The sequence below is a fragment of the Phallusia mammillata genome, chromosome 2 (genome assembly GCF_965637545.1).
Source record: "Phallusia mammillata chromosome 2, kaPhaMamm4.hap1.1, whole genome shotgun sequence".
Classification (NCBI taxonomy): Eukaryota; Metazoa; Chordata; class Ascidiacea; order Phlebobranchia; family Ascidiidae; genus Phallusia; species Phallusia mammillata.
The window spans coordinates 1,433,964-1,455,422 of record NC_137253.1 but is presented as its reverse complement, the minus strand read 5'-3'; the positions used below and the strand labels follow the sequence as shown (position 1 = coordinate 1,455,422).

General features: G+C 36.9%; 3 protein-coding genes and 1 long non-coding RNA gene across 5 annotated transcripts in view; 2 read left to right on the top strand and 2 right to left on the bottom strand.

Annotated features, from left to right (window-relative positions):
• The window catches only part of LOC145212503 (uncharacterized), a 130,574-nt gene that overhangs the window by 75,373 nt on the left and 33,742 nt on the right, over positions 1–21,459 (bottom strand). The gene's annotated exons all lie outside the window — the stretch shown is intronic.
• LOC145215362 (uncharacterized) lies at positions 8,569–9,408 on the bottom strand. The gene is made up of 2 exons (XR_013857282.1): positions 9,111–9,408; positions 8,569–8,744 (listed from the first exon to the last, which is right to left on the bottom strand). It is a non-coding gene; the product is annotated as an uncharacterized LOC145215362 (long non-coding RNA).
• On the top strand, positions 13,361–17,976 carry LOC145215388 (receptor-interacting serine/threonine-protein kinase 1-like). Its single transcript, XM_080084082.1, has 9 exons — positions 13,361–13,378; positions 13,494–13,666; positions 13,724–14,586; positions 14,653–14,772; positions 14,864–14,974; positions 15,076–15,258; positions 15,317–15,388; positions 16,072–16,173; positions 17,861–17,976. The coding sequence occupies exons 1-9, from the start codon at positions 13,361–13,363 to the stop codon at positions 17,974–17,976; spliced, it is 1,758 nt and encodes a 585-aa protein (XP_079940208.1).
• On the top strand, positions 19,610–20,275 carry LOC145215241 (uncharacterized). The gene has a single exon (XM_080083923.1). It carries the CDS (start codon positions 19,644–19,646, stop codon positions 20,100–20,102), a length of 459 nt encoding a protein of 152 aa, XP_079940049.1. The 5' UTR covers positions 19,610–19,643; the 3' UTR covers positions 20,103–20,275.

Below are 21,459 nucleotides of genomic sequence, written 5' to 3'. Positions count from 1 at the left end.
AACACGGTTGCTTTTTCGGGCCAATTAATGAAGATCAGTCGGGTCTTCATCGGGCAAAACAAATCAAATATCCCGAGGCAAGTGCAGGAGTCGCGCTGCACGGTTGTGTCGGGTAGAGCAATCGATTGAAGCAAGCGTTGTGCATGTGCTTTGTACTCAACTGTTGCAGGCTGCCATTCAAACAAATCAAATGTCCAGAGGCACGTGCATGTGTCGCGCTGCTTGGTGTGCCAGGAAATTGCGAGTGCTTGAAGTCGGCGTTGTACTTGATACGCATCTGTTGCAGAGGCCATTCCAACAAGAAAATTAGTAACACTGCTGTAGCGTGTTCCAGTGTGCTGAGATGTAGTTCCAACGTTGAGTCGACGTTAAGAAACTCAGTTTTTATCTGCCACAATCTGGAACTGAGCTCGTACTTGAAGCAAGACACGTGGGAAGCTTGAGACAGACAGCGTGTTCCATGACCTTCAAAGTCCGTTTGAGAGTCTCGGGGTCACCAGTGAAGCGGTCGAAGCTTTATTGAGCAGCGGCGCCATGTCCGAGTCATGTTAGAAACGTGTAAGAGGTAGAGCTACGCGAAATCGGCGTTTATAAAGAGGCAATGGCGATTAAAAGAAAAAGGCAAATAGCACGCTTCGATGCGCATAAGCGAACACGATAGTGAGGTCGCTACAACAGAAAATTTTTAAAACTGAATCTGAATAATTTCTGGTGTAAAGTAAAACAGCAAACTAATCTCATACAAACACACATTTACATTGTTGGGGGCAGCCGTTAAGGTTGAGAACATGGCCAGTCAAGATTGTAGACTGAGGCCAGTGTGTTTACAGTGTCCAGTGCAAATTCAGTGTGTTTTATTAAACAAAAATGCAAAAGCTTATATAGCGCAAAACACGTGGTACCAAATTAACAGAGGACACTTAATCACATTGGCAGGCACACCGCTGTTGCCTGACTGAAATATGATTTTTACAATAACGAAGAGAAAGGAAATTTGTGACGGCCCAATCCCCGACACGAAATCCCGAGCAACCATCGGGTTTAGGACGCACATAAATATGCGGCAGTTTAATGACTTATGGCATTAGGCAATTTTAGAAGTTTATGATGTTAAATCTAATGCTTTTGGATGTCAGCCACTACAGCATCGTTATTGTTCACAAACTGATGTGTCAGTATATACATTATAATAATCCAAGGGCATCCATTACAACTTACTTCTGTTTCCCACAACAAGGTTTCTCACAAACAAGATGTCTCCTTCAGATGGTTGTAATCACGAATTATGACTTTTCAAGTTGAAATCATCTTTAAATTAACTTATCTCTTTTCCTAATAAAAATAATATTTAATGTAGACAGGGAAGAATTATGAAGTAAATTATGCTGTGAAAGTGTGGTGTCATAATATGCTTTGATAGCGACCCAAGAAAAAGACTTACCTCAATTCACAGTGCATGAGTGCACATTGTGTGCAGTTAAGTTTGTCTATGACATCACAAGAACACAATAGTACTTGTGCTGACATCACAATTCCAATAATCAATCATGGGATTTATTACTTAGGTTTAATTTTTTGCAATGGTTTAAAACTTCAGTTGTGAATTTCTCAGTGCCTGTAAAAACAAATAATTATTAGCTGCGCACTTTCACATAAAAGTACTGTATCATTTTTAACATTTCCTTCATCTTTTCATAAAGCAGATTCCAACAAGAAAAAACGGATGAGGGAACCGTACCCGATCACCGGTTCGTAAAACAGCAGCTGAGATGTTGATAACACTTCGCGTATCTGATTCCAAAAATGTATTTACGTTTATTTGCAGGAAAAGGGCTGAATCTTGAACTGACAAAGCCTATATAAGCAAACGAATCATCTTCGAGTTTTAATTTACAACAAACAAAACAGCGACCTAGTATCTATAGATGTAGTATCTATGCAAAGAACCCCAACTTAACCCTCTTCGATAAACTCGAAAATCTCGTATTTTAAACCTATCTTAAAGTTTATCTAATACTCTCCTTTTATGAAACACTTTTGTTCCTTTAAGGAATCTCCCGCAGATATAATTAAAAAAGGCAATAGAATTGCTTGTTATCCGTTGAATATTCAGACTATTTCATACAAACAGGTAAAAAGCATAAATCATCAACGCCACACTTTATAGCTCACCGACCAAAAACTTCTCTAAACAGCAGGTAATACAAACTAATCAAGTCAAAAATGTCAATTAATCTGTGTGGCAGTTACACAAAACGCGACCGGAGCAAAGAACGCGTGTACTGGAAGAAATTGCAGGCTCCAAAGTTGGAAGTACGTGGTCAATTTTATCTCATAGCTTTTGTGTCATCAAAAAAACTTAAGTTTGTTTACGACAATGGGACGCTGCAGTAACTGACTATGGAACAAGTTATTTATTGGTACCTGAGATGTATAGAGTCTGTTTTGTTTTTTAATTCCTGTTCGACTCCTGCTTCGGCTGATCTAATAAACGCAAACTCCGGCATTTTTTTTCAAACTGCGACTTGTGTAGACCTCTGTTGTCTGTACGCCTTTACAATACTGTGTAGCTACAGGGCGTTTAGCTCCATATTATGTTATGGAATCCATAACGTTTCAACGTTGCGCAGCTATTTTGGGCTTGGTGATTGTTTTAGTGGAATTGTCTCGCGACGTGTTTGTTCACCAAGCAAAATACTTAACTCCGGGTACCTTACTAGTTACTACATCCGGTATGTGATATGTTTTCTATAGTTTGTAGTTTAACAGTTGTCATTGCGGGAAATCCCCAGCAAGCAACGTGCATCAGAGCTGGAAATGTCAAAGTCTATCTATCAAAAACAAGTTGTCGCACGAGAATTCATGGAGCGTGAAATGGGGCGACTTTGCACGCTTTTAACAACGCAAAGGATAGGGTTTTTGGTGTTTTTTTCAATAAACTGCCTTAACGACTAAATATTTTTTATTTCTAAATTGTATTGCTAACAAAAAATTTTTTTGCGTGACGTAAAAATGACGTCATTGGTTGCTAGGCAACGCGCATTGTTTGCAGGAAAGCAGTTTTATTGGCACTAGTTTGTCAAAAAATGTTTTTCTGCATCGTTTTCTAGCAAATGTGTGAAAGTAATCTTTATGATAAGTAATTGTGATAATAAAATGTAGTAAATATAAATGAAATTTGCAATACATTTAAAAGTTCTATGATAAGATGAACTAAGTGTGTATATATAAACTTGCAGCTTAAAATAAAATTATACCAATATAATGAAGAAACTGGTGGATGGCTGGGCTTTTAAATGAACAAGCCATTCATTTCAAAGTATCTTTACTGAAGAAGAATTATCTAGTGTCCCATCACACCAAACCAATGTAAGAAGTTGCTGTTTGGCATGGCTCCTGGCTTGCAATACCAACAAGAGGCATATAGACTCAGAAAATGGAAAACATAAATGCCAATGTTTTATTTTGCAACAACTTTGAATAAAACAGACACAATTAATGACATAAAATAGTAATGCATAACAAGATGGAAAGGCAAATAACATTCATTGATTTAAGAGTAATTTTGTGACATTTAGTAGGCTGACACAGGATCTATTGGACTTCATGTAACTACTCTGTTTGAGTTTATGAAGCTTTAAAAAAACATGTCATACTGTGCTGTGTGTCTCTTAAGTTTTGACTTTTTTGATTTTATTGAATCACCAATATTGAAAATTGCTAACAATTCTTGCATGTTATTTTATGCCCTTAATGAATTTTTTTGGATTTTTTTGTGATATCCTCACACAACATGTATTGTGGGAAGTATCAGCTGAAACTGAAATAAATGAAAAAAGTGCCACTGTGGATGCAAAATTTCCCACGATACTTTTTATGCTGTACAGGTGAATAGATTTAAGTAGATTTAACAATTTTGTTGATATTGGTTGTTTCATGCATCAATGTTAGTTGTATTTGTTTATATTGCATTTTTTCTTGTGGTTGTGTTGCATATGACAGTACACATATTCAACATGGTATATAGTCCTTAATTGATGCAATAAATATTTTTATCACTAAAAAGTGTCATATATCTTTCAAAAAAATTAAAAACAGAGGGAAAGATTGTACAACACCTTTAAAGGTACTGCCAAAAGCTTTCAAAATTCAGTATAAGCTAAAAGCGTCAAAATCCAGTAAATGAACGATGACGTCACTATTACGTCATGACTTTTCTGACCTTGGAGGAACATAGTCAAACTATTTATTCCAATTTTAGATGAATATACATCACAACTTTTGTATCTTTCGGGACTTAAGTAGGCTACATGTATATCTACTGGAAAATTTAACCGCTAAAACCTGATTTAAACTCTATTTCATGTTCATCAGTTCCATTTAAACATTATCAGTTGAGCGTAGTTATATTTACATTCAAAATTTTGCAGAAATTGCAAAATCAAACACCGCAAAAGTATCCAAATTAATCATTTTATAAATCGGCCCCATAAGGCGCAATGCAAAATTCGCGCAAATTTCGCCCCATTTTCATCCCCACAACTTGTGTTTTCTATGGCGTGCGACAACTTGTGTTTTCTATGGATTTTGGGAAATGTATAAGGGCAAAGCAATTTTTGTAATTTCTTCATAATTATTTGTATTAGACAGTGGCGGCTCGTGCCTAAAATTTGTGGGGGTGCTGCTCAAAATTTTAGCCATTATTGAACATATATAACTTGGCAATATATAGAAAACCTACATTTATAGTTTTCTAGCGATTGTTTTGTGTAGAAAAATAAGTAATACAAATCTGAATTAGAAACTCCAATGTGACGTAATTTTTGTTACGCAATAATGTACACGAATGTAAATAGCAGACGGCATCATTTGAGTATTTTGTTTACTTGCACAGCGACGGCTAAACTGTTTAGCCTAAACACCATAGCATGCAGCAATAATGTGGAACAAAAAACACGTGACACAGACTCGAAACTAAGCGGTTGTAAATACGGTAAAACACAACCAGAATATAGAAAAAAAGTAATGATTTGAAAAAGGTCGAAGTATTTCAGTTCAACAACATTTAAAAAAATGGTCATGTTTCATTTAAGTAACCTTATGGTCACAGTCAGCGTTTTCAACATATTATATGACACTTCACAGATTATAATTGTCACACAAAAAACTAGCCATACAGACTATTATTTGTCTTTCAGATTTTTAACTGCTATAATTGCTGCTTTATTTGCTGGCAAATAGCTTATAATTGCTTTTTTAAGTGCAAAACTCGTTCAAGCTTAAAAATTTACAAAACTCTCACTTAAATTTAAACCATATTATTAAACCTTGTTCTTCCTTTTTACAACCAAAATGAATCATAAAGTTATAGTTTGGGCATGATAATTGATAGCTTCTTCCTTGATTCCAAATGACAACTGAGAAACTGTTTTTCTATTTAGTAGTACTAGCACTGCAAGTGCAAGTCTTTTGGAAATAATGGTGTTGCTAACAAAGGTTTGCATCCAAACTGTTTTGCCTTCAAAGGACTCATGGAAACAGCAAATAGGATTTTTCATCCTAGTAATTTCACTTGTCAAAACATCATCTAGATTATTTTCAAAGTAATCATGAACATCAGATCTACAGAAACATTTTCATTTGAGTAACTAGTATTTCTTTGTCAACAATAGGATGTGCTTGGTGGTCACTACTATCTTGTCTGTAGAATGTTCATTCTTAAGAAACACTACCTGTGAAGCAATTTAGCAGCTACTGTTTAGACAAACAGTACATGTCCATTATATCAATAATCATGTTTTCATCATGTCCGCGTAAGGGAGTTTCAAAGTTTCCACAGAACAAAATGCAGTATATTATTTTGGACAAAATTTCACGATTTTTTTCCACTTTTTTGTTGTGTTCAATAATTGAAAGTCTATATACGCCTCACTAAGTTCTTCCTTAATATTTATAGTTCCAAAAAGTGAAAGTGAAACATCATTGTCCACATGCTTCTTTGACTTCTCATGTTTTTCTGCTTTCTCACCTATTGATAACTTGATAACTGCGAAATCTACAGTCACCGAATTAGAATCTCGAAAAGCCATGATTAACCTTTCAATCAAAAACGGTAAAAATGATTAAAAAAGAATAACTGTCGTACTGTACTCATTGTCGAACCCAAAATCCAAACCTGATGGTACTCAGGTGATTTGCTTTGGCACACCATAAACGCGGAACAGACAACTACTTCCGGGTGCCCAGGTCACACGCTACGTGATTGGTGGAGCTGCGCGAGCCGCAGCACCCTGGCTCCTATTTCGCCCAGCATGTAGCTTTTCAAAGTGCGCATGCGCAGAACCGCAAAACGTCATGAAACGTCACGAAACGTCAGAAAACTGGAGCTGCAGTTCCAGCATAGATATACATTAGTGTTTCCAAAAAAAAATTGTTTTAATGAAAAAAAAAGATGATTAGGGCGGAACTTATGCTGATTATATATTGCTAAGGAATAAATAAATAAAAATAATGAAAGTTATTTGTAATATTATGGTATTTGTATTAAGTAAAAATATCTAGGGGGTGCTGCAGCTCCGCAGCACCCTAGCACGAGCCGCCCCTGGTATTAGAAGTAATTTTTATGATTTGGCGAATTTTATGAAAGCTTGGGAAAATTTGGTTCCTATGATTGATTGTTAAACCGACGCCAGCCTGTTTAGCCAAACAATAATCATGTGTTTTAATTTTTCGGCGTTGACATCTTTTAGCTCAAATTCGCAAAAGCATAAAGAACTGGGATGGGACTGGAACCCTCAACCTTAAGATTGTAAAGCCACATGCTTGATTTTTTGTGAAACTTTGCTGAAACGGATTTGTAAAAAGAAAAAAAGCATTATTACTTGTAAAATATAGTGCAATAACAAAAAAGCGAAAATCTTGTAAAAAACGGAAATAACATTCATTTTTCATCAAAAAGTTTTAAATTTGATGGCAATTTTCAAATTTTAAAACTTTTAAGTCCATGCACTTTGTCATCAAACTTTTCTAGGAAACTCATTTTTAACGTAACTGCAAACTGTATTTTTTGTTAAAGCAAAGTTTTTTACAAATAGAAACATTTCTGCACAATGTTTCAATCAGTAAAGCATGTTTTTCTTGTGATTTCGGCGGGCAAAATGAATTTTCCTTCACGATTCAACTTGCAACAAACAAGATTTTTTTCAAACAACACAAAGTTGCCAGATTCAAAACAACAAAAAGTTGTTGAACAAAACAAGATTTTTGAATCTGCTTTGCGCAAACTGGATGAGATGAGACGAATGTATACTTGGAGGGGGAAGTTATTGTTTGCATCTTTTGGTTTTGTGATAATGGCAGGTAAACTACTAAGGCATATGTTTTATTATCGAATTCTGATTCTATGTTATTGAGGTCCATTTTTGTGATTACTGTTTACACTATTCTGTTGCGACTATTTCTAAAACTAGTACTGCTAGCAATTCTAAAAAATGACCAAGACGTGAGTTTTGCCCCAAACCAGTGCTATTCAGATGGTCTAGTGAAGTTGCATTACTTCATCTAAATTGAATTAAGTTTAGCAGAAAGCTACTACATAAAGTTACTAAATGAAGTAACCAAAGTATTGATTTTATTTCTGCCTTGGCATGTTGGGAAATTACAAGTGATGGATTTCATATTAGCCTTGACAACATGTTAGCAGTTAACCAAGCATGACGTAGACAATGTGGTCAATGCTGACGCAATTCCAAGCCAAGCAAGCGATCGTGCGTGCGAGCAATTAACCAGTGTGGATCGGGCCTAAGCGTGAAACGTTTTTTCTCTAAACATTCTTCCGTCGCACGATCTAGTGGCTTCAACCCGCTGTCTGGGCAGAAACGCAATGAAGCTTTTGTTCAGATGTTGTGAGAAAGTCGAGTTTCAAACGTATCAGTTGCGTTGTCGAACCAATCTTCATTTAACATGTCACTTCTGGTGAGACTAATTTAGAAACAGTCCAATAGCTGTTTTGCGTTTCCAAAATTTGTCATTAAGTTTGTCGCAGCTTTTGGACCTTAGTGCGAAAGTGATATGAAAACTTTTGTACAGAGGACTCAAAAATATGTGTAAACTTTATTGCAAATAGTAATTTCCTTCAGTAGATATTAGTTTAGACGAGGTTTGGTTGTCAGAATAATTTGACTTGTTGATATGTGAAGAGAATCTGGTTAAATACACAAATTCTTTTGACAGTTACGTAATTAATCAGTCACGTTTCTCCGTTCAATTGGGGACCCGATAAAAGTTTGTGTTGCAGAAAATAGTTTTGGTTTACTAATTTTCCGTAGATTTTAAATGTAACATTGAAACAGGTTGTTTGCGACACGAATATGTTACAAAGGTTTCTCAGTCGATAAATTGCAGAAATCAAAGTTAAAATCAACTAAGGTGACGTGAGCGGGTCGTATGACGCCCAACCTCTAGCTTTGTTGTTGCTACGTGACGAGACTCTATAGAGAAGCAGGTGCTGTGTGTTTGGTTCTTGTTTTGCTCACCTTTCAAGCAAAGTACACATTAAAAACATCACAATATGTTCACTGGTTTATTTTTCTGGGCACAAATGCACACACCAACACAGTTGTTACATCACAGCAAGAGAATGGAAACTGGTCTGGATCATATATTCGACCAACAGCGACCGAAAATGGCTGACTGAGTTTGACTTTTGTCTTGTTCTGCGTATATTCACCAATGTTGTTGCCGGCCTGTAAAAACATCAGAGCTAGTGGGGATGTTTTATACTGTACAACTATACTGTTTTAATCACAGCAAATGATAATCCAGAAAATATCAGGGTTTTGAACTTACTGAAAAATAAACTTTGAACAAGCTTTGGTTTTGCTAAAAAAACAATTATACTTGCATCACGGGCTTATCTTTACCATTTACAGTCTTTGCAAGTAGATCCACATTTGAAAGGACAATTAGGACTGTCAATGTTCATTAACTTTATTGTTTTGTTTTATAAATATTGTACATTTATGCAGGAAGTTTTTGAATGAAAACAAGACCCCAAAATAAATCCTAAAAACATACACAATATATAAGTACAAGATAATAAAATGACTTACTTCCCATTTTCTCCTCAATACTGTCGTCAATTAACTGTTGATCCTTTAGAAACAGATCCTTTAGAAGCGACTCTTCAATGCCAAACTGTGAAATATCTGCTTTGGACACGCCAACGCTAGCCTATGATATCTAAGCCCAACTTGGCCTCGTTTGGTAATTCGCGCTATCCAAACCCTATCCCGCAGTTTTGCGCAATAGATGTGACTGTGACGTAATTCAATTTCATTCCCCTCGCTTGCGCCAGCCAATCACGTTGTCGACTGCGGAACGCGCGATTTTGAAAAGAGAGAAAGGTTCTCTCGTTTCGCCTCGAAAAAAGGTTTGAGCGAAAACTTCACTTCTCTCCAGACGAAAGACGGGAATTTCGCTCGCCGCCTCCCGCCGGGGAGAAGAAATGAGCGAAGTTTTTTTAGAGTGTATACTAAAAGCTTGAATGCCTCTGAACTATTTTAGCCTTGGTCTTGTGATTCGGTTCTGTACATAGTTGACTGGTAGACTAAGCATTCGAAGTTAACGTTAACGCTGCCAACCAGCAGACAACTCGGTGTTGCGCCTTATGTTGCCTTTATCAAACTAATGTTTGTCTTACGAATATCAGCTAGTACTTGAATCTCATTTATTCCACACGATAGCCATAAGGACGCACATGAGTTCTATTTGGTTGGATTCCTAATCACGAAGTTACGCCACTGCATTTTATATGGTGGTAAATATATTTAGCAAATGGCTAGTTAGAGAATTAAGTATACGCACAGAGACATAAAATATACAGCGAACGTAAACGCGAAATGCACTGTTGTGTGTTTCACTCCAAATTTATATATAGCAAAGACCAATGAGCAATATTTGAAAAGAGAGAGAGAACGACATTAACTCGAAAGAAGAGGTGGTCAGTTACGTTGCGCAGCTATTTCCAGCTTGATGATTGTTTTAGTGCAATTGTGTTGCTATGTTGTATTTCACCAAGCGAAATAAACTCAACTCAACTTGGCACCAATAATAGGGCTAAGCTAGCAGTTCCAGCGAAGCATAATACATTGCGTGCGCGCCAAATATGGGCTCATCCACCTACGTGGCGCTATGCATAAAGTTTTTCATTGCAATTTAGACGTTGACCTAAAAAACAGGACAAACGCCCTTTATCTACATTACCGAATATTAAAGGGATGAGGGTTCCGAGTGTTTATGACGTTTGTGGCGATTTGTGTGACCAAGTTCTTGTTGCTTAATTTAAATGTTCCTTTAACAGATATAACGTGTTATGTCATCACATGACGTAACACTCGGAAACGCTGCTTAGTATGATTGAGATACGTTACGTAACAGAACCTGATAAAAGAACATCGCAAAGTTGGTAAACGTTATGGTTCCCAATCTGACTCTTATAATCTTTGCATTTTTTTTATGAAACGTTTAAAATAATTTCGAGCACTGTGGGAAATGTTTGGCCGAAATTCTGTGAAAAACAAATTAAATCAATTCGTACTTGCCTAGTTTGAATATTTTTTATCGTATTTTCTTTGAAATTAAGATTCTCAGCTGGCACTAAGCTCAACTTGTTTTGGAAATAAATAAGCAAAACTTTTTAGGTATGTGGATTGATTGGGCATTAAGGATTATTTTTTATGTAGGCTATATTTAACAAGTGAATGACTTTACTTTCATGTATTAAGCGTCTGTTTTTATCCCTTATACCTAATTACTAAGAACGGAATGGTGAATAAAATTGCTGATTCGGCAAATCGTTATATCTGCACATTTTGTACGTTGTCGAAAAGCAAACGTGATAACAATACGGAGAACTTGTGATGCACTGGTCAATTAGACAAACGTCAGTGTCAAGTGTACTTTTTGAAAAAATTGCGGCAGAAACGACTAAAGCACTTCCCGTTTGTAGAGGTACAGATACCACACATAGCATGTAGTATCGAGTATCGGCGCCGATACAATAATGTCGGGCAAACTCTAACAATGGCTTTCCAGATTTTTGACACATGCGTACTTACACGATTGGATTATTAGGTAATTGTGTGCATATAGTGATAAAATGTAAAATTGCTTTTGCGAAATCCCTGAAACACTCCACGATGTAAAAATCCCCGCACAGTCACGCAAATTTGTTGTTTGTTGATTCACAATCGTTACATCAAAACTTGTGGATTTACTTGGTAACATTGAAGAAGCAGTTTGTGTGAAAGAATTTTGTTAAAAAACTTCGAAATACGTTTTTGTTTGTTCGCAGAAAATAAAAGAAAATATTCAGAATTAATGTATGTGATTTTACAATCGCTTCAACAAACCAAAAAAGTAAAATTGTGAAAATTTACAACTTTAGTTGTTTCACCAGCATTTTGCAAACATTGTAATAATACGCAGATTATTATTCACCTATCACAGACTTAAATAGGATTGTCGTTGTTTAGGTATTGTGGGAAACAAATTCGTTTTGCAAAAAAATGGTTTTGTTAAAGTTTTTGTGGAAGTTGTTTTCAGTCAGAGTCGTAAGTCGGATCGGTTCCAGTATTTGCAGAACCTCTGCGTTAAAAGTTTGACAATTTGAATTCCACCGTCCACGGTCTGGTGGCTTCAACCCGCCACCGTATGGGCACGAATGCGATAAAAGCTTTTTGTTCAGGTGTTGTGAGAAGGTCGAATGTTGAACGTCTGTTGCGTTGTTAGGCCAAGCTTAGTTTGACAAGTCACCTCTAGTTGCGCTGTAATTCAGAAACAGTTTAAAAGCTGTTTTGCGTTTCCGAACGTTGTTGGTTTCAAGCACGGAAGTTTGTCGCCGGTTTAAACTTGGAGCGAATTTTACCATCAAGGCGCCCCTTCGTACCGACTGCTGTCAAGCTATTCAGCGACAGCAACGGCTCAGACGGAACCGACTGGATGACAGCCCAATGGAAGAGGGATGTGGAACCAGTAGCATCCCTCTTTATTGCTACTGCCTCGACCCATAGAACAAACCGTCAGGATTCGGTCTTCCTCGGCGGGCCTGGACCCGCCTGAATAGGCTGAGAAAAGCGACTATCTTTTTCTTGTGGTCAAACTCCAATGCACAGTGTTTACAATTCTACGGCTAGCACAAGGATAAAAATGTTTCCACAAACATACTCTAATTTAAGTCACAGTACGTCAGGCCTATTAAAGGCGCCATACCTAATCAGCCGGTCATCAAGCATTCACTGCCACATGGCAAGGCGTGAGCTAGAAAAAATCTAGCCTGCGGTGGGATTCAAACCCACGACAGGAGTCTATCCGGGAATCGCGCTCTACCAAGAGCTACGCAGGCTCAGTGGAGAATCCGCCGAAAGTCGGATCACAAGCACCGTTGCCTGCCTCTTATGCTGCACATGTCAGCTTCGTAGTAGGGGATCGCCAGATTTACCAGTATCAGTTAAGATAAACATAAATTCATTACTGGGATCAGCCCTGAAGCGTCTATGCAGACCAGCGATCACGACACACTCATGTATAAATCACAGTACTCCAGGTCTATTGATGGCGTTATACCGAAAGCATTCACCACCACATGATTTAGTTACGGCAGCAATCATTACTTAACAGAGACGTTCACGGTTACCAAAATTTAATAGGAACAGTCACATTTACCACACGTTAAACGTTATTATTTGCCAAAATATGTGACTCCTTTCATACGTTGATGACAGCCACAAAGGTTTGGACGAATTGCCTATTTGGCAAATATTTTTTGCTTCTGTGCACAGAAACTGAAAATGAAGGAATTCAATTTAAAGAGAAACATGAAGTTTTATTTTATATTCCATTTTTTCATTGTAGTTGGAGGCGAAGGCTTTAAGTTGCTGATTTGTCCTTTTGTTACTTTTGTTTGCAAAGAAGCAGTTACCATTCACGATGTCTGATAAAACGACGTCATGAAAACCCACGAAGTGCACTGGGTAAAAATTGTTCCAATCGCATTTGAAGGTTTAATGTGTAAGCTGTATTTCACATTTACATTAAAAAAAAAGAGAGTGGCACCAATCTTACCTTATAACGTTTCGGAAAAAGTTAACAACAATCAACTCGCACCTGTTTGCTAGACTGCTTCAGTGAAAGTTTATCAAAGCTACTTGAAGCCTTACACAGTGTCGATTGGTAGCAGGAGCTTAAAGTATTTTGTGAAGGAAAAGGATGCAGGAACATGTAACAAATTCCGTATTTTGTTGTTTGCAGCAATATCGCTGAAAAGTAGAAAAAAATTTGTGAAACTGTAATAACCTTTACAATGGCATCAACAAATGAAGTGAGTATAGTTCATGATGATTTACAAGTTATTGAATCAAATATTGATTTTCGTGCAATCATCTAACACGGTTTCAATCATCAAATGATGTCTACATTGTCTTGTTATTTAACAGTTACGGGAATTAGACTGTGGCGACATCACATGTGACCTTAACAAGTTTGAGGCCGGTTCAGGAGGTTTCGGGGATGTTATATTTGGATACCATAATGGGTTAAAGAAAGAAGTTGCCATCAAAGTATTTAAAGTCGATGGTGCAACGCACAAAAAGTCACTGGTTGTGAAAATGTAGGATTTGTCACATACAAAAACTACAACAGCTATATTTATCGAAATATTCTTAAGGTTTCAAGAAGAAATGGAACACTTGCTGAAAGCGGATCATAAAAATGTCGTTCGAATTTTCGGCTACGTCCAATGGTCGTTTGCAATGGGCATTGTGATGGAATACTGCAAAGGTGGAGATTTAGAAACTCTACTAATGGATACGTCCAAAGAACTGGGCCTTGCTGTGCGTGTTCGCATTTTGTACGAAATAGCAACAGCAATGGCTTTCTGTCACAACTTGCCCGACAAACGCTTAATTCACCAAGACTTAAAACCCGGAAACATTTTGCTTACTGAAAAGCTTCAATGCAAGGTTGGCGACTTTGGCTCCGCCGAGCTGGCAACACACAGTACTTCGGCAACTGTGAATCCTTTGGCACGAACCAAGAAAGAAAGGCCCCAATACACTCCCTACTACACCGCTCCTGAAAAATTGAAGGACCTTATCATTAAACCGAGGAAGGAACACGACGTGTACTCATATTCAATGATATTTTATTTCGTACTTGCTCGTAAAGCTCCTTATCCACGCCTGGCAGAAGAAGAGCGAAGGGAGTTATTGGAGCAAATCAAGAAAGGAAAAAGACCGGACTGTCAGGAAATACAGGCTTGGATACAAACTTTGGTCGGTGAAGACAGAGAAATCGCAGAGCAACTCCAACTACTAATGAAGCGATGCTGGGATCAAGATCCCACGAAACGTCCCACAATGACTGAGATAAAAGAAGAATTAAAAAATCTGTTGGAAAAGCAAAACCCAGAAAACCTACTTTCTCAAGTAGAAAGTGTTGCCAGGGAAATGGTTGTCAACCAACCATCCACCAACGAAAGACAACGCGTCCCGCTTCATTATTTCTCACCAAGGACTGGTCGTTTTGAAGGTAAACCTTCATATTAAACACCACAAACAAAAGTATTCTTTACAAACAAACTATTTTACTTTCCAGTGCCGTCTACTACATCTAGTCGCACAGTGGGACGACCTACGGAACCACCAGCCGGCGCACAAGAGCAAGGTTTTTCTCAACAAGGGGAGATTCCCACCAGTAGCAGATCACAGCAGCCGGGTATGAGATACATTGACTCGTTTTAACTTGTAGTTATCCACATAATGCTGATAGTTGCATTGTGACCGATAATTTTGTATTACATTTTTAGATTCCATCGAGGGAACAGAGAGTAAAGAGGCCAATACATCCATAGAAATCACACAAGTGAAAACATCAACTGGGGAAGTTTCAAGGGAAATCCCCCAACCTCAGCACCCGGGTATAAGAAATTGAAAACCTAATCGACTGTGTTTGCGCCAACTAGCGGTATATAAACACAAACATGTTTTAAGCGCTTTCTAAGGTCACTTTTGTGTTTAGATTCCAGCAATCCTATAAGTACCGGATTTCAACGCTCCACCGAATCTGCAGAGGAAAGTTCCCATTCCAGCAAATCACCACAGCAACAAGCGCGTCAACCTACAGGGGGCGCTCACAAGCAAGTATCATCTCCTTCTTCTCAACCCGGGGAAATTCCCACCAGTAGCAGTTCGCAGCACCTTGGTAAGAAAAGTTTCTAAAGTTGAACAAAAACGTTTTCAAAGTTTTTTGTTGTGTTTAGATCAAACAAGACCTGTAAGAACCCAGGTCAAAGAAATTCCCCATTCCAGCACATCATCACAGCAACCTGCAGGTAAACCAATCACAAATAAACACGTAAAAATGATGTAAATACCTTAGAACAGTGGCTCCCAACCTTTTTTTGACGCGATCCAAATACTTTCCAAAATTTTGTTTTGTGGTTACTCGCGACCCACGGACATGCATTCTTAGTATTTTGGTTGTATGTTTGTGTTCAAATGGGGAAACCTTTTCGACAATTACTGCACCAGTTTGGATAATCAAAAAATCAATCAACTATTATTTGTTTTTTCGACCAAACATTTCCGTTTGGTCCGAACTTTAGAGAGCTGGTTTTAAATCATTATCAGCCAAACAACTCTCAACAGTGAGCTAACACATACCTTATGACGTCACAAACAGAATTAACTTGTATCCTTCCAAGTTGGCACACAATTATTTTTGGGTTATAATTTTTACAACAATTTAAAACCTTGCAAATAAAAAATAACGCAATAAAACGAATTCAATAAAAAGATACTTATATTGTCACAAAAACAGGCGACCTAACAGAATTGTCAGGCGACCCAACTTTGGGTCGCGACCCATAGGTTGGGAACCACTGCTTTAGAACACTATACATGGATCTGTTCATAAAGTTAATGGTGAAAATAAAGACCCAAATAAACGTAAAAAGCGACATGCGTTATTGTTCGAACATCTCAACAAATGCATATAAATACTTTTGTTATAAAGGTGGAACCTCAAATTTCCGCAAAACTTCTGGTTTTAGACAAAGTCTTCAAAAGCTGTTTGGAGTCAAAAAAGACAAAAATCCAACTTTAAAAGAAACACCAGGTATGTTTTGATGGTTTGAAAGAAATATCTTAAAATTCTTAGTTTGTAAAATCTATCTATTTAATGTAACACACCCAGCAAACCACCATGTAGTGGAGGCAAAACATGTTTTTACTTTTTTTAGGTAGAAAATTTAGCTGCAATACACCGCATGGCGAAATAGGGAATTTGCTACCAATTAAAAAAAAACACGATTCGATTTCAATAATTGATCGACTTTTCTGGCATTTTACGGCGAACCTTTTCAGTTTGAACACGAAACAGCGTCGACCTTTATTTAAAAACCGGGTTCAGACCTCATTTCAGAAAAGCTTGCAAGTTTTTACACTTGTCCTCAATGTACAGTCGTAATTTTTATGTACATTTTTGCAAATGAGAAAGGCTTATGTAGGTATAACTACGCTCTATCGAATAAACCAGCCTGGAACTGCGGAAAGCTGGTGGATAAACCAAAATTATCCACAGCCAGCTAGTTCATAATCAGCATTTACATAAAAATTCCACAAAAAAACAAAACCTTGAAACTTTTTGAACTTTTAAGCGACCATATTCGAATGCAATAAACGCTGAAGGTCAGTCAAAATTCGGCTGTCTGCATAAAGTTGTAAACCGGCTTAAAATTGGAGCTCGAACCCGGCCCGATTCTGAAAGTACAAGTCCGAAATCCGGCCCAAACCCGAATCGTTTTTGAGAAGCCCGTTTAGGCCCAAAAGTTTGATTGACAGGCCTATACATTGAAGCTTCAGGAAAGACCAAGACAACAAACACAATAAACAATTGGTCTCGTACAAGGTGTTTTACGGCTGTTTGACATTAGGTCAGGTTCAGCAACTGGCTACTTAGCTATGTAAGTCGCTATTTTGTTTGTGGAGGGTGTCATGGCAACCGTATACCATGGTTTGGTGCGGAACACGTGCTACCATTCATGCATGTCCGTTTTCGTGACAAGATTTTTTCGCCTCTAATCAGCTACCCACCCTGTCATCTGTTATGATTTTAAAGTTGGTTAAAAAAACAAAATCGAGCGAATAAAGTATTTCCTTCCACTTATCAATAAGGGGTAGTCCCAGAAGCCGGGTTTCTCTATTGCTGTGGTTCTCAAAGTATGGGTCGCGGTATGGTGGTTCAATTCTACCCAAACGAACTATTACTGCATTAAGTAAAGACAAACGAATTTACTTAATGTAGTAGTAAAGTCCACTCACTCGACCACGTTGTACAGTATAAAATGAACTAATCATTGCGAAATACTGACAATATCCTTCCGATTGTACTGTTACGCACATGGCGATTGTTACGTCATAGCACGGGGAATAAAACTAATCATGCGAAACTGAACGTGGAGATGTAACAATTAGCGTTTAAGGATGAGTAAGTATTCGTGCAAGGAAACATTTTTAGATTTGGGATTCACTTATATAATCATGGTGTTGCAAAGCCACAATGTGTGTTGTGTTATGTAGTACTGTCGAATCGAACCCGTTAAACCTGCAGCCATTTTGACATGGGCAGACAACCCAGTGCAGCCACGACGTGGCCCCGAAATTGTTACATTTTTTGATGTTTGAGGCTTGGATCGTGAGATCATAATACTCAAATTTGGGTCGCGGTCAAAAAAGTTTAAGAATGGCTGCAGGTTTTTTCTTGAAAGAGTCACTTTGGAAATGTATTTTTTACTATTGTTTAGCTCCAGTTGGAGACGGTGATGAGAAACGCCCCACTTCACCACGAGAGGAAATTGCTCATTCCAGCAGCACATCACCACAGCAACCAGCAGGTAAACCAATCACAATAAACTCGTAAAAATCATTTAAAACCCATTGTTGTGAATTTGACGACTCATAAGTTTCTGGTTTTACCAAAGTTCTTTTACAAAATCATTCCAGTGCTAATCCTCACGTTTAAGTAAAACATCAGATATATTATTTATTTAAACTGTATTTTTTTATCTTTGGAATGAAAATAGGACTTTTTGTCGCAACCAGACAAACTGTTGGTGTCAAAACATCTAACCACTGACAAATGCCAAAATCCAGTCTTCAAATAAGGGTTTGTCACATTTGAGGCATTTCGTTAGAGCGGGGATAAGCAACACTTTGCATGCAGCGAACCAAAACCAATATCAGCTATAAAGTAGCGACGGCCCGAACTTATTTTTCACTTGCAATTCCACTTTTATTCATTTCAACGGATTTTCGCAAGGTTGTCTCGTTTTTAGCATATTATGCCAACAGCGCAATAAGTTAGACGACTTTGTGTAAATTGTTAAATATAATTCCTATTGTTTGTTGTTTAAACTTTCAGCCCAATCAGTCGAGTGATTTTTTTCAGTTCTTGGGGAGAAGGTTCCTGTTTTAGACTTGAGCGCATTTCCATGGGCAACCAAACAATTTCTTGTCGGCTCCGATATAAGGTTGCATATCTTTACACAGGAAATATTCTCGTCAAACGATGCAGTTTTTGATAACCCGAATACTTAAAACCAATAAATATTGAACCCGAACCGAACCGGGCAACTAACACAGGAGTTCGCTTGCTAAATTTCTAAGCCAGCAATTATTGTCATTGCAAACGCCAATGCTCCGTTGCGCCACGTGTCGAAAATTAACAGACCTGCTTGTGATGTGACTTCCTGTGTTAGTAGCTCTTTCAATCCTACCTGAACACATGTCACAAACATTTTGACTCCCTGGTGTTCACTTCACTTATTTAGATCAAATACGTGTACCGTAAATGGTAGGACTAATGTGGTAATTATTACATAAGATGCAGTGAACCTGAAAACGTCAAATTGTTCTTTTTAACTATAATAATAATAGCATTGTGACGCATCAAAATCTTTCTTCGACAACAATAACATCACGTTTTTGTAATTTAATTTTAGAAAACATAAATACCAGAACATCATAATAATAATGAATTATCTTAAATAAATAACTGTTAAAATTCTGACAGTTAATTAAAGCTGTTTGGTTTGGGATAAGACTTTGTAAAAAACTGATTGAAAATTAAGCCTCTTATTAACCCTACCCCTGTTTGACACCTAATCTAATAATTTAGCTCTTTACGCCACCTTTCGGAATTTACTAACATTTGTTTGGTGTTTTTCAATTTTTTAATTTGAAACTTCATTATTTTTATTAAAACTACGCTTTGATTTGTTTTTAGATGAAGGTGATGACTTCAATCAACTCGTACAAAAATATGTTGATTTATTAAAAACAAAAAAGTATGACGAAGCAAAAACGACAAAACAGCAACTTTCAAGGTTATTTGAAAGTCAACTGGGGGTCACTGCAGAAGACTTGGAAGCCGAAGCCACAAAACGTCGAAATGAAGGAAAATATTTGGAAGCCATTTTGTTTTCTAGCATTGCCGCAGATTTCTATGTGAAGAAAAATCACGACACCGCTGTAGCGAGAAGTGTAGCGCATTGTGCGTGGGAAATTCAAACAACAATCAAACTTTTAATGGAAAATTCTGATTTATTTTCGAAGTTAAGAAACAGAGAAATCGTACGCGATCACGTGATCCCACTGATGCGTGACATAACTCAGCAAATCCGTGACCTTCAAATAAACGAAGAAATTCGATGTGAATGGGAGGCTTGGTGTTTGCATCACATTGAAGCGAGTCAAGGTTACATCGGGGATTTGTCATCGAGCGAAACAACAATAAAACTTGGACTTGAACTTATGGAAACAAAGTTCGGGAATAAAAGTTCAAAGTATCACATTTATGGTGTTTTGTTGAACAATCTTGGTCTTGTTTGCGGTGAAACTTCACGAATCAAAGAAGCAATCGAATATTACACAAAAGCAATCGAAGTTTACAAAACAGCGGAGGATTTAACTGAGGAACAACGAGGAAAAATTATTGCAAGAAGTGAGAGGAATTTGCAAATTGAAAAAGCAAAGTTGAACAAGTGATTAAGTTTGCTGCAAAACAAAAAGTTTTTGTCAGTGACAAAATTATTGTGAAACAAATTCACATTTTCATTGTAAATAAACTTATGTTTTATTTTTCTTGACTTTGTGCACAATCTCTGTATTTTAGTGACGATTATTTGTACAAATATAAAAATAAAACTAACTACTTAAAATGTTGATGAAATTTCAAAATTCTTCGTTTTCACAAACTTTTCAGGATATTTGTCTCAAACAACAACTTCCAGAAGAAAATCTGAAAAACAAAGAATTAGATTGCGGAGTTTATTCGAAGTGAGAGAAAGTTGTAGGTTTTAAAGAATAAAGACAAAAAATGAAATGAACTTACAATAATGATGTGTTCATGACAGTAAAAAAATGGAGAATAGGTATAATGAGGTAAAAATGTTTGATGAGACTAGTTTTAGACGTATGTTAAAAATGATGAAACTAGTGTTAGCCGTATGTTGTATATTTTGAATTTTAAATTAGTGTTATAATTGATCCCCATATGCTAAGTATCACAAAACAACAAACCTTGCAAAGTTGCACCGACCAAACACAACCATCTGTACATTTTCAAACCAACAAGTTTCCAAAAGTAAACTGCAACTCTCGATAATTGTCTGCCTGAATATGATCACAATTATCACCAATTTTTCCATGAACTCTGGAAATGAAAAATTGAAATTAAAGTCTTGGTTCTGGTCCATTAATAATCTTAGAAACAAAACCAGCAGTTACTAATTCTTGTCAACAACATTAGCAAGGTAATAATTCGGAATTCAACAAACCCAAAGTATTTATAAAACACAAGTTGTCCAACCCATTGTTATGCCTTACAGCCTCATATATGCCATTTTGTGTGCAAAATAATACAAGGGGTACATATAGGGGAAAACACACAAATTATTTGAGTTTTGCTCACACAAATTATTTGGTAGTTTTTACAAGCACGGTTGTAACACTAAAATATATTTGTTAAAAATGCGGTTCAAATCATTTTTTGTCATTGAGATTAAATTAAAAACAGGAATTAGGAATTAAAACAAAACATATATTTTTATTTTCTAAGAATAGTCAAAACAAACCTAGATTAAATCATCTTGCTTTGATTATTTTTTCCACCAGGAAGGTTTTCTCACTTGTTTGCATAAATTTCCTTCCACATAAAATGAAGCTTCGTTTAATTCCATTTGTTTTTATTGCTGCGGACCAAGAGCTTCTGCCCACTGTTTCAAGCAAAAACAAATTAGATAAACCAAGAGGAAAGATCATGTATTTGAAACTTCTAAGCATTTACAGAAAATTTTTGAAACTGAATCTGAATAATTTCTGGTGTAAAGTAAAACAAGCAAAC